At 39.8% G+C, this 14,188-nt stretch overlaps 1 protein-coding gene across 4 annotated transcripts in view; it reads left to right on the forward strand.

Moving 5' to 3' along the window:
• Window positions 1-1,703: 1,703 nt before the first annotated feature.
• Window positions 1,704-14,188, forward strand: part of ADCY8 (adenylate cyclase 8) — a 464,483-nt gene continuing 451,998 nt past the window's right edge. Inside the window, exon 1 of one of the 4 annotated variants that reach the window (XM_075582007.1) lies at window positions 1,704-3,969. In XM_075582007.1, the coding sequence (XP_075438122.1) occupies window positions 3,049-3,969 (921 nt within the window). In that variant the 5' untranslated portion in view covers window positions 1,704-3,048. The remainder of the gene's footprint in view (window positions 3,970-14,188) is intronic. The other 3 variants (XM_075582004.1, XM_075581999.1, XM_075581998.1) reach the window with 3 other exon arrangements.

The raw sequence follows: 14,188 nt of genomic DNA on the forward strand, positions 1-14,188 counted from the left end.
TTTCCCCCCCTCCTCTCCTGCACTCCCGGCGGTCCCTGCTGAGGGGAGACAGTATGGAGCCCGCGGGTGGTGAGGAGAAGCGGCGGTGGTGAGGTGGAGGTGAGGTGTTGCCCCCCCTGTCCCCGCCGATCTTTCTCCCTGTCCCCGGCCACTCATTCCCCCCCTAACCCCCCCGGTCACCGGCACTCCTCCCCCTCCCCCACCTGTGCTCCTGGTCCCCACTGAGTGTGGCTAGGCGTGGGGTGAGGAAGCGGCCGAGTGAGGAGTATCGAAGAGAGCCTGTGAGCTCCTGTGTTTGACGTCACCCCGCCCCGCAAACCCCACCCCTCAGCCAATGGGAGAGGTTGCCAGCGAAAGGGGCCAACCAATGACAAAATGCACAACACCACAGACAAACATTTCAGTTTTATATATAGATGAATCATACATTCATTATTTGGATTCATATTCATACAAGGACTAACTCAGTCCCATTGTCCAACTTCTTCCTCCCTTACTTCTCAACGGCAGCCCTTTCCTATCTGCAACTGCAGGACAGAGATTGTCACATTCCTGTGAAAAGAGTGGATAATGCATAGGATTCATTGACATGCAGTAGTCAGCGCTAGAATCAGCTCTTAAGCAATCACGGAATTGTGTTAAACACCATTTTGCCAAACTAAAGGGAAAAAAAAACATTAATTTTTTCTATGTTTTACAGTGAATTTCATATTAATGGGAAATTGTCAAATGTTTTGACAAATATATGTTCACGATATCTTTCTGACCAAGAGCATTGGATTCCACCAATTTTGAATCCACTAAATTAATTTTCAGAACTGATCCACATAGCTACCACACAACCCATGTCTATTCTAGGAACATAAAGGTATTTACATTATGAAAAAAAGGTTGTGTTTAGGGGCGTATCTACAGTTTAACCCTGCTGCAGCAATTATAAAAACATATAGTAAATTGGTACCCAATTAAACTTCACACCTATTATTAGCCCGTTTTTGGGCCGCTACCTCAGAAATGGAGGTTCAATATTCTCCAGTGTATTAGATTAACCCCATACAATCATGGCAACAATTAAAGGTTCTGTAATGGTTGCATTTATTCGTTAAAACATGAATTAGAGACAAGCGCACTGCTAATGTTACATAACAAAGATGCATGCCTCAGCATGTAGGTGTGAGCGCTCAAACGGGCACTAAGTCAATAGCCTCCAATGTGTCAAGGTGGTGCCATTGTGGGGCAACAAACTGCATCAATTATTTTGAAAGCAGCAGTATTTCCATTGAATCCCTTCTTTGAAGCCTGCATACTACATGTAGACGTGTGGTTTCCCAGGTAGTCTTTCCACTAAAGTCAATTAGCTTCTTTTACAGTACAAATAACTATATTTGGGAAACTGTAGGCAGGCAGTAGCATTACACTGTAACTTTATTTGTCATCAAAAGACACCCCTTTATTTGAATGTTTTCTCTTCATATTGTGTAATATTACAGCAATCTGCTCATTCCCTTTCATTTTAATCGTCCTTCTTTTTCTGCTCAATTCTAGAATTCATTCTTCATGTGTGCATGGCACCCATTCCCTGATAACGTTTGTTATTAAGGCATCTCAGTCTGTAAACAGGGATAATCAGTCATGTGGGATGGGAAGATAAGGAATGCTGCGGTCCTTTGTCCTTAGATTTGGGGAGAGAGAGAAAGGGTGTGTGTGATACTGTAGGTGTGTGTATCTGAAAGTGAGCAGTAGCACCCTGCGTTAAATCTCTCTGGATGATTCTTCTTTTAACTTGGACTGAGAAGGTAATAGACTGACGCCTGACGTCACCCAGTGTCATCTGACTGTGCAGGCTCTGCCTCTTCCAGCAGGTCTTCCTTACTCCTGTAATCCACTCTATACTGGGCTCTAATGCTTTCATTGCTAATGCTGGCTGGATGCAAGTGCAAGAAACTGCTGCGCTCCCCCCTCCCCTCTGCAGATCAACAACAAAATCATCAAGAGAAGGCAAGCGTTTGCTGAGTGTGTGCCAACGTTTGGGAAATTGAATGTAGTCTACCAAGAGAAATAAGCATGGCTTTCTTTTTATTTCGCCTTATCCTGGACTTGCCCACATTTAAAGTCAATTCAACGATCGGGGCGAAGTGGATCCAGGCAATAGATCAGATGTTCTGCAAGTAGCTGTGACTAAGGTCTCCCCTGGAGGTCAGCATCTTCCCAGTGATTGCCTAATGGGGTTTGGGAAGTTTGATGAGTGCTGGTAGCGTCTTTGACCATTATGGAAGTAACGCGATCCTGGTGATTTGTTTTTTTTTCCCCATATCCAGTAATGGATTTGTCCTCTGGAAATAGGCTGATATTAGATCAACGATCTCAATCATTTGGCAAGTAGCTGTAGCTGTGTACATATCATCCACTCTGAGACTGCCAAAGTCCTACTTTTAACTCTCTGCTTCTTGGAATTGAAAGAAAAATATGCATTTACACCAGAATTTACGTCAGTGTTGTGAAGCAATAGATTTTTTCTACATGTGAACAGTCTACCTGTACCCAGCTCCTATTATTTCTTAATGACCTTGGTGATTTATGTTGTGGATAAGGTGCATGTGATGTGTTGAAATGGCATATTAATAAGTATACAGTAAAACATTGTAATAAAACAGGCTTAGTAAACCATTGATACAAATATAAAATGACAGTGGCATACCTACCTGAACTGTCACGAAATGATTCATTTACAGACTAATTATCAATGGTACAGGATCATAATCTTTGATTTGTAAAGTTGTTTCTAAAATTCAGAAGATCTGATGTTGCTTTGGGAACTAAAGGCACCTATAAGATTAACCTTTAGGAGGTTTCAGACAACAGTTTCAAAAGATGAATGGACCTAATACTTGCTACAGTAATGTCATTCTTCTTACAAATGCTATGTAAAAGAAAACAGGTTCCTTCGATTATGAATCTAAAATCAGCATGCCACATAATGGCTATATACTCTGAGAAAAACACAATACCTTAACCGGCCAATAAGGTTGGCTAGTAATATGACCACAGATGTATTTCAGTAAACTTCAAAGAAAAAAGCAGCAAGAACTCTACAGATCGACCATGGAATTGTCTGAGGTGAGGTGCTCCAGCGCCAGTGATGAACTTTACACCATTAACAGGACTCCAACAATTAACAGCAGCACAAGACCCAAAAGACTTCTCTGGCAGACTGCAGTGAGGCATATCACCGAACAAAGGTTCATCAATGAACAAAGCAGCGCCAAAACCATCTCATCGGATGATTATGCACCTAATGCCAGCAGACAATCTGCGGGCAAGATTTCCAGTGGGGACAGGCACAACAATGGGGGCACCAAAGTCTTCCCCGAGAGGACAACTAGTGACCTAGGCTTCCTTCATCTGGACTGTGCCCCCAGCAACTCCGATTTCTTTTTGAACTGGGGCTACACGTACAGAGGGGTTATCTTCCCGACGCTGAGGAATTCATTCAAGTCCAGAGACCTAGAGAGGCTTTATCAGCGCTACTTCCTAGGACAGCGCCGCAAATCCGAAGTGGTCATGAACATTTTGGACGTTTTGACCAAGCTGACCTTACTCATTCTTCATCTAACGTTGGCCTCTGCACCCATGGACCCCATCAAAGGCATCTTGTTGGGGTTTTTTACTGGAATCGAGGTGGTGATTTGTGCCTTAGTAGTCGTCAGGAAGGACACAACATCCTATACATATCTCCAATTCAGTGGAGTGGTGACTTGGGTGGCTATGACCACTCAAATCCTAGCAGCAGGACTTGGATATGGCCTTCTAGGGGACGGTATTGGTTATGTACTCTTTACTCTTTTTGCTACATACAGCATGCTTCCATTGCCCCTTACCTGGGCTATTTTGGCTGGATTGGTAACCTCCCTTCTACAAATCGTGATGCAGCTGGTAATTCCCAGGCTTGCCGTGACTTCCATAAATCAGGTACCTTCAATGCACGGTGCATGTGTGTGGATGTTTGAAACGTTTTTCTTAAAACATGTATTTGCATAAACTAAATATGTCAGAGCATAAACATCTGCACAGCCGGTGATTTTCTTCCTCACATGAATGATGAGAACAGCAGTGAATTTGTATTTGTATGCAAGAGAGAGCCAACAATTCTATCATTTCACCAACTCCTACCATATGAATGATGTTGAGAATCATACTTAACTTTGTTTTCTTTATCTTAGTCCTTCAGTGGAGTTTATGTATAGACCCTTCCTGCTCGCTGCATTCATCACAATTTATATTTCCCACTACCCCAACTCTACTGTAGTGATTGCTCTCTAGTGGGTATTTGCTTTTGACCTAATCCCTTATGATGATGTGATATTATGAACCAGGAGTACAGCATAAGGACAACAATGCACTTCTGTCATTTGTCTCTTGTGAGGTGCAACGTCTTTTTTTTATTAATATACATTAATCAGAATCGATTTATCATGTATTCTTTATTCTTATCGCTTATATCAAGAACACCATGTGAATGACATTTCACAGCAGTTGATGCAGCAGATATGTTTTATAAAAAAAATCCGACTGTGATATATGAGGATACACACATCACTTACATGTAGATGATCTAATGCACCTCTATTCTTAATTAGTGAACATCTTACACAATGCAGAAAACATATTCTAATAAAATGCTCAATCATTGCAATGAAAAGTAGTTGATGTACAGTAATTCTGCACCTTACTTAAAGTTTATGAATAATTTCCGAACCGTATATAATCAATAGCATTCAGTCTTACAAATGTACTAAATTGATGATTGTAAACTACACATTGGCTTATACATGAATATGCTTGTGACCTAAACTGTTCGCTGTTACCAGATGATAAATAGTGTTATTGCATTCAGAATGATAAGTACTCTCATGGCAGTGTTCCTGTGGTATTAGATTAGTTTCATAGAATGCAATAATGGGGTGTGCTCATACAGTACTGTGAATTTTTTTAGTTGCTTGTGAATGTACTGTAGGATGAATGGGCGCTCTCCAACATGTATTGGTGCTGAATTTTCTTTGTTTTTATGTGATTAAAAGTGTGCATTTTTGGCTCCCTCTACTGGTTTATATTGCTCCTAAATAGTAAACATTGCTTAAAACAAATAGAAAACAAATAGAAAACAAATTCTGATTTCTTTATTTTTGCTTCACACATCTGCTGCCATAAATAAGATTCGGTCATGCTTGCTGGGTTGCAAAGTATTGCAAGATGACAAATGCATGTTTCACATACAGTACACACACTGCATTACTAAAAGAGATACATCATAAAAGGTGTGCCTATTGATAGCACACCTACTGAAAATATATTCTGAGAAGGTACAGTAAGGCATCATTATATGTAACAGTCATCAGGATGATTTTACATTTACTGAAACAATGCTTTTTTTGGTGCATTGGGTAAGAAATAAAAATGAATCCAGCCTTCAAAACATATTTTTTCTAAAAAAAAAAAAAAGACTGAACAAAGTATTTTAGCTGAATGCAAGTAGAAAACGTATACATGATATACAGTATAATCCCTGAAACATACAGTGATTAATGTTTGAAGCTATTAAAATGCATTCTTTATAGAAGCATATAGAAATACATTTTTTTTAGTAACCTGCAAGCAACTTTGTATGATTTTATGAATGAATAGAAAAGCTCAGGGCACATTGTCATGCCTAGTTCATAACTACTCCCCATGATGATATAAAACTAATAGGGGTTTAATGAAATTATTGATTGAATTGCTACTCACATTGATTTAGAAGTGTTGAATATAGTTTTCCTAGTAAGCATTCAAATTCTGAGATATTTTCAAAGCAAGTGTACATACAAGTTTTATTATGGTAATTTCATGAGTTTAACAATAAGCAAATACGTTTTACTTAAACCTCTGTAATGTGAAAAAAACAACAGAAACAATACTTGAACACAAATTCTATTTATTAACAAAGTAAACAGTTCTTAAAAGCCACTAGGATTATTAAATCATCATAACATATGTGCTTAGGTTGTTTTGTTTATCTGCCATTACATTATATAACGGTATAATTCAATGTCTGTTTGCAGGTCTTTAGTTCAATTTATCAATGCTGCAAACACTGTAACTGTAAAATATTGCCTCCTTATTTAACCTGGCATGACTTATGTTTTTGTGAAGTACTTTTTATATCATGCAGAATTATCTTACTGGTATCAGTGGGTCATGGTACTGTATAACTAGCTTAGAATTAGATATATATTTTTGCAGCTGCAACAGTGTCATGCTAAATAGTGCAAATGCATAATCATATTTACCATTTGATGACTGATTGCATTCTAAAAACTCATCAAAATGAATGATATTTGGCTTAGAGCTGTCACTATTTTGTACTTAAAATAATAATCATTGTTGATGAAAAGAACATTGAAGCAATGTTATGTGTAATAAATGGGATGACACTTCACTGCTGAGAGAGCAGTTTTGATGATAAACCCATTCATTATGTGTCATTAAGACATACTGATGTGCATTGCATTCAGTCAGAATTTCTTCTCTGTATAACAAACATGGTAATTTTTTTAAAATATGGATTCTGGGTATAAAAATATGTTCCAGCATTACTACATTTTACTTAAATTTTTGCTTGTGTTTATCAAATTAAATATTCTAAGTGGGTTTCCTAATATATATATATATATATATATTATATATATATTATATACACCTTTAGTGCAATATACTGTGTTCTTGCCTGTGAATGTAATATATGTCCTACAACATGCATCTATGAATTACTTTGATGTTTGCCATCAACAGTAGTAGTCACATTGATCCTGGAAAAAAAATATATTAATTTTAATATTGTGGTTAAATTAATTTATCAACAATCTATCAATCAGTAACCTTTGTACGTGCGCTTTTAAAACCACAAATGTCTTTTTTAGATGAGATTAATTAATTTGAGCTACTGTAAATTCACAACATAGAAAGGTGTCCTCTACCTATGAATTCAGCCCCTCCAGCAGCCAAATGGATAATGGTTTCAAGACATTTGCTATTGAATTATGAAATCACTTTCAACGTTTCTCTCCTGCATGAGTGCTACCAATAAATATATATTACGCTTACCAATACTTACTGAGATGTTTTTGGTATGCATTTAACGCTGTTGCTTGCATCAGTATTGTCTTCATTTTGCAGAAAGGAGACTTTAATAAATAATTATTAATCAAATAGATGTTACTAAAGGATCCTAATGTCAGCTACCTATAGGGTCTGCAAGAAACATATATAGCTACATTAAATGCATTCTGAAAAAAAAAATATATATATATATATATATACTGTATATATATATATATGGAATATTATCAGTTTTTCTCTATTGTGGCAACAAGTTTGTAAATGCAGAGTTATGCTAGAGTCCCTTATCTCTTGTAATGATCTGAATCACAAACAGTAGCACAATAGATCCTTATCATGTGATGAACAATATGCTTACATGTCTTCATTTGTGATGATCAATTTGCATTATGGAAAACAAGAATATCCGTCGTTACTTTTAATGAAACAATGTAACTAAATGGACAGGATTTTGATATAGAGTGTTTCAACAATAAACTTCCAAGCTTGGGCTTACTTAAAGACTTGTTCCCTTCCCATAGATAATGGAATATAGAATTAATTTTCATTTTTCTCAATGGCCCTTATCTTCAACTTGTGCATCTGACTGACATGTTGCTTGCAGGCAGTGGCACTTTTTTTTAAGTGGTTCTAATTTTCAGACCCTCATACCTTTACATTTGTTTGCATCTTTTTACTAATTTATTTTATACTCATTTATTTAACATTAGTGTAACTCCGTCAGATTGTAATAGATATTAAAACTAAAATCACAATTGTATACTTGCTGCAATTTCTATATTATTATTTTTTTTACAGCAGAGGAATGACAACGTAAGTTTAAGAAATGATTTGTCATAAAAGAATGTGCGTTCTATGAAGGTTTTATTACAGTTAGTCTAAATTTATGCCCTTATCACCGTCAAAGCAAATCACACTCAATATAAAACTAATTTAACTAAATGACTACTATTGCTTTCTTGAGATCATTGGATTACTGCTAACCTCTTTCATATACATAGCATACTTGTACTTTTAACATGATGATACAGGCATACCCCGCATTAACGTACGCAATGGGACCGGAGCATGTATGTAAAGTGAAAATGTACTTAAAGTGAAACACTACCTTTTTCCCACTTATTGATGCATGTTCTGTACTGCAATCATCATATACGTGCATAACTGATGTAAATAACACATGTGTAACAGGCGCTATAGTCTCCCCGCTTGCGCACAGCTTCGGTACAGGCAGGGAGCCGGTATTGCTGTTCAGGACATGCTGACAGGCGCATGCGTGAGCTGTCGTTTGCCTATTGAGAGATATGTACTTACTCGCGAGTGTACTTAAAGTGAGTGTCCTTAAACCGGGGTATGCCTGTATACATTTTAGAACATTAGTCAATAAAATAATCAATAGCAATATATATGTTCTGATACTTTTTTAAAAATGTGATTGTTGAACAGTAAGTAGGGGACCTGTGAATGTCTAAATGTAGTCTAACATCTGCACAGCACTAAAATTAATCTTTCCCTTAGGAGCTTGTGCTGATAGAAGAAAACAACATGATTATTTTCAAAAAGAACATGCTGCCCAGCTATGGAGCTTTATTACAGTATTTAAAATTTGTAGGGCTTACATTTCATTTGAGATCACTGCTTTTTTCAGTTTGAAATGAAATCTAAATATGATTGCTAATGCATTTTTTGGGTACCGTTCAGAACAAATTACTTTTTCGTAACAACAGTGTGTGTGTGCGTTAAATCTACATGCAGCTTTGTATACAGTGATTATTCTGGACATTCAATAATAATTAATGAATACTTGATTTCAGAGTATGTTACTCTTTATAAAAAATGTGGTTCCTTGGACTGTGTTTCAGTGTTCCAGACACAAGTAGTCATATAGCTGTGGACTCAAAGAAAAGAGGAGGGGATGTATCAGGAGACTAGGCAAAGACTAGGCAAAAAGTAGAGAAACATTCCTCCACACATTTGAAGAACACCTTTAGAATGACTAGTTGGGGTGGAATTTTCAATCAGTATAATGGAGGGCGTTTAAAATATAGTCCCTTAAAATAGTTTTGTAAAAACATAGCACATTAAAGCAATCCTAGCTGTGTGCTGTTGTTTTGGGCCGTATAGTTTTCATCAGAAGTCATAACATAAGCCTGAAAAGGCAAAATAAAGGCCCTATTCATGACTGGCAGAATCCTCAATTGCTCCTTCGACGTGTCCATACCACCCCACATATCTCCTTGTTTTCCACTCCTACGCACACAAAAACACCATGACACAATTGTGTGTGAAAATAGCCGTGACATTTTATTCACAATCTTATATATAAATTAAGAGGACCTTGCCAGCACCAAGTATATGTAGAGTTCCATAGAGAAGGAGGTTGGAACGGCGGTGCAACTGCCACAAGAGGAAAGATGGAGACCGGACTGCTGGTTTCACGGTACACAAAAATGTATTGTAGCCACGCGTAAGAGGTTTCTCTTGCTACATTTTATGTGCCTACAATAATTTTTTATGTACTGTGAAGCCAGCAGTCCGGTCTCCATCTTTCCTCTCATTTCAGTTGCACAACCGTTCCAACCTCCTTCTCTATGCTGCATCAACTTGGTAGGAGCACGCCGACAGCGCCCGGAGTACCACAGTTCAAACAAGTGAGTAACCAATTTATTGGTATACCTTTAGACATTTGTTTGCTACAATCAAGTCACTGGTCACAGAAGACCTTTGCTAAAGTTCATATAAGATGTACCTACTGTATGTATTAGGCTATTAAACATGCATATGAAGTGGTGTATTATAAGTGGTTGACTACGTGGGACGACACACAAAAGGGTTAATCAAGCTGTCTTTTGAGTAGGATCAAGATTCAAGGTGCTACACTTTGCACGAAATTTACATGGACATATCTGGTTAGCATCGCAGGGGGTCTTTTCTCCCAATTGCTCTTATGTAGAGTTCCAGACCAACTTGTACACCAGGCATGAGCCGTAGCTGCTCGGTTGGCCAATCCAAATTCTATAACCAACATTCAATAAGAGGACACCAGAACTCCCTGCTCTGATATTAGAACTGCCTCTCCCATCATGAGTGGAGACCACCACGCCCTGCCCCTCACCATTGGGCTGTTGCACTGCTTCTCCCACCATGAGATGAAACCACCACACCTAGTTACTGTACCTAGCACAGGAATCAGCAGTGCCTCAATCAACCAAGTGCTACTGGGGAAAGCCTGCTGTTTTCCCCAGTCTAACTGATTTCCATTGCATTCCTTTGGTAATGTCCCTTTGCTGCTGTGACAAAAAAATATAATATTTTTTTCTTTCTTAAAATTATTTATTTAAAAAATGTAAACATGAATCAAGGATTACATGCATACAAGGGGAAGTTAAATGCTTTCCTTAGGTCCCTAATTCCATAAAAGCTTCACAGTGTCTCTTACTACCTTACTACTTACCTTTAAATCTATTATTAAAGGGCAGATGTTACCACCTCTGCAGTCCCAGGAGTGCTAACATATTTCGCTTCCTCCCCTTTCATTTCCCCCTTGTGTTTCACCCCCTTACACCGCCTTAATCTCACTTAACCACATGATTTCCACATCTCCAGCCACATCTATAATTTATTTGCCTTTAAGCATAATCCTTTTTGGCCTGGCTACAGGTTATTCGGACCCACAGTCCTACCATGTTTGAGTTTATGACTCCAGGGCTTCCTATGTATAAGTAATTATATATAATATTTATTATTATTATATATAATTATTAGTGATAGAGCATTCATGAATCATCAATTCATCATTCATAGACATTCATGCATGTATATATATATATATATATATATATATATTGTGACAAACGCCCCTCTTTTGTAGCGCTGACGTCTGTCTGGGTTCTTCCCGACACAGTCTTCTAGGGTTAATTATACAACAAACAGGATCATGCAAAGTATTATGCTGCTTAACTCAGGCTTCTGCCTGCTTTATTTTCATCCAAGTAAGGTACTGCAGCTTTAACATGTGAAGGTTAGAGGTACTCAGATACTTTCATTCAGCAGTTCACATATTTCAGTGTTACAATATTTCCCACACTGTTATTTCAAGAAATAAAACCAAAATCATATAAGCAAAATCCTATCCCTTTCAGGGATCTAACTACACATCAGAATCAGTCTCTCTAACAGCTGCTGGCCAACTAAACTGGTTCCCCAGCTTAAAACAATGCTCTCTCATTTAGGGTCACAAAATACAGCACAGTCTTTTAGCAACAGCAGTAACCATTTGTTTTGTCTCATCTGTTTGTGGTGTCCAGGCAAATCCTCTGGTACTGTGATACGTGGAGGGGCCGTCAACCCCGACACTGGAAACAGGGGAGCAGCGATACCCCCAGCCTCCAGGCTCTAAGGAGAGAGAGTGAAATGCAAAACCTCTCTGCTCTAAATACCTGTGCATGTGATTAGAAGAGCAGGTGAGGGAGAACTAGAGCCATTATAATCTGTGGTCTGGATTGTCCATCCAGGTGCCTGAGTTAATGGGAAGCTGTGGAACGGATCATTTTTTAACTATTCCTGCACTTTCTGCTCTAAAATGGGGCAGAAAGCTGCCTAACATCTATGGACTATGTCACAATATATATATACATTCATGCATGCACATATATATATATATATATATATATATATATATATATATATATATATATATATATATATATATATATATATATATATATTGTGACAGAAACCAGGGGATGGTAATAAATTCCGTATATAGGGCTCCCAGGATACTAGACAGTTTCTATCCTGTTTGGCCTGGGAGTGCAGCCTTATAATACATACACTCCATCCCACAGTTTGGCAAGCGCTGGAACTGAGGGATGAGAGATCCAGACCAGAGTTTGTCTGCTGCCTGATTTCTGTCACCTGTCATGCTAATTAGGAATCAGGTATGAAAGACTGATTTCCTGTTTGCTCTGGTCTCCCCACAAGAGCCAGGAGGCTGGAAGGCTGCTGAACTACAGAGGGGAGAAGCCTCTTCCCCAAACAGGTTCAATCTTTCTGTTCATTTGTGTAAGACTGCAAAAGTACCGTGTTTTGTTGTTGGAAGTGGAAAAGCCACTTCCAACCCTGAGTCAGGGATATCTAAGTTAAGTTATCGCTCAGGTGAGCAGCTTTTGTTTTGATCTGTTTTCTGTTGTATGCACTGTGGCAGTCTCCGTGCCTGGGACTGAATAAACCAGGCATAGCCTGTTTAAAGGAACAGTACGTGACGCCTCATCATTTAACCTACCCTAAAAGACCGTGTTCTAAACAGTCCCGGACAAACGACGGAGCCCCGGAGTAAGCCGTTTGTCACATATGGTGGAGAATGCGGGCAGAGCACTAGGGGGTCTGCGGGTTGAAGAACTTTGAAAAAAAAAAAAAAAAAAAAAGTTTTTTTTCATCCTCTGCAAACAAGATGGAAGACGTGGTGGGTGCGCTGGTACGCAATGTCGCTGCCCAGAAAGACGCGAATGAAATCCAGCAACAGCTGTTAATAGCCCAGCAAGAAATTAATGCAAACCAGCAGCAGACGAATGCAGCCCAGCAACAGCTGCTAATAGCCCAGCAAGAGATTAATGCAAACCAGCAACAGGCGAATGCAAACCAGCAACAGGCGAATGCAAACCAGCAACAGACGAATGAAGCCCTGCAAAACGCGAATGCAAACCAGCAAGAGACAAACCGCTTGCTGAGAGAGGAGCAACAGCGGTTCGCTCAGGGCTTACAGCAGGAACTCGAGATCCTGAGGGGGACTATCAGTAACCTTCCACTGGCAGCGGCAGCCCCAGTTCCGAAAATGACCAGGGCAAGCCACTACCTTCAGAAGATGGGACCCTCGGATGATGTGGAAGCCTATCTTCTCACGTTTGAACGCACGGCGCAGAGAGAGGGATGGCCAGAAGCTGAGTGGGCTGGTCTAATCGCACCCTTCCTAAGCGGCGAACCCCAGAAGGCTTACTTTGATCTAGAGCCAGCCGAAGCTAACGTCTATGCAAAATTGAAGTTCGAGATCCTCGCCCGCCTCGGCGTAACCACGGCTGTTCGCGCCCAAAGGTTTCACGCATGGTCCTTCACGATGGATAAAGCCACCCGAAGCCAGATGTATGACCTCATCCACCTCGCCCGGAAGTGGCTACAACCCGAGATCAACTCAGCCAGCCACATCGTGGAACGGTTGGTCATGGACCAGTTCTTGAGGAAACTTCCCTCTGCCTTACGCCGTTGGGTCAGTCGGAGTGACCCCCACAATGCGGATGAGCTTGTGGCCCTCGTAGAAAGGTACAATGCAGCAGAAGAGCACCCGCAACCCGCAGTCGTGGAGCAACCCCACTACCCGAGGTTCCAGGACTCTTCCAGAGACGGTAAAAGGGTACCGGGGTTAAGGGGCGCTGAAGAGCGGCGACCACCTTCACGCAGCACCAGCAACAGTGGTTCGCACACTAAGGGCAATAGCCAACATGGGGAGCCGGGAAAAGGCTCTAAGTGGGACACAGACTATGTACCTAAATGTGTAAATTGTCATGAGAGGGGCCACACAGCAAAAATCTGCCCACTAAATGATGAGCCCATGCAATGCAACAGCGTGGAACATTATTCGCTGTTGTCCCAATGTATGGGCCCTAGCCCAGAGGACCCCTTGAATAACCATCTGTGGGCATTTGTAAAGGTTAATGGTAAGAGGGTTCGGGCACTTCTTGACTCTGGGAGCATGGTCACACTAGTGTCCGAATACCTCTTGCCCATTAAGAAGAAACAGGGAAACAGTTTGCAAAGAGTGGCAATTTGTTGTATACATGGGGATAATCATGAATATTCCACTGTTGATGTTTTTTTTGAAACAGAGTTTGGTTCTTTAGATTTCAAGGTGGGTATTGTACCCAAACTGGCACATGATGTGTTAATAGGGACCGACTTTCCCCATTTTCTAAAAATGTGGTCCCCCGCTCAGAATAGCGCCCAGAGTTCAATAGCGGACCATAACGAAGTATTAGAAGAA

Source organism: Ascaphus truei, chromosome 2 (assembly GCF_040206685.1).
Source record: "Ascaphus truei isolate aAscTru1 chromosome 2, aAscTru1.hap1, whole genome shotgun sequence".
Taxonomy (NCBI): Eukaryota; Metazoa; Chordata; class Amphibia; order Anura; family Ascaphidae; genus Ascaphus; species Ascaphus truei.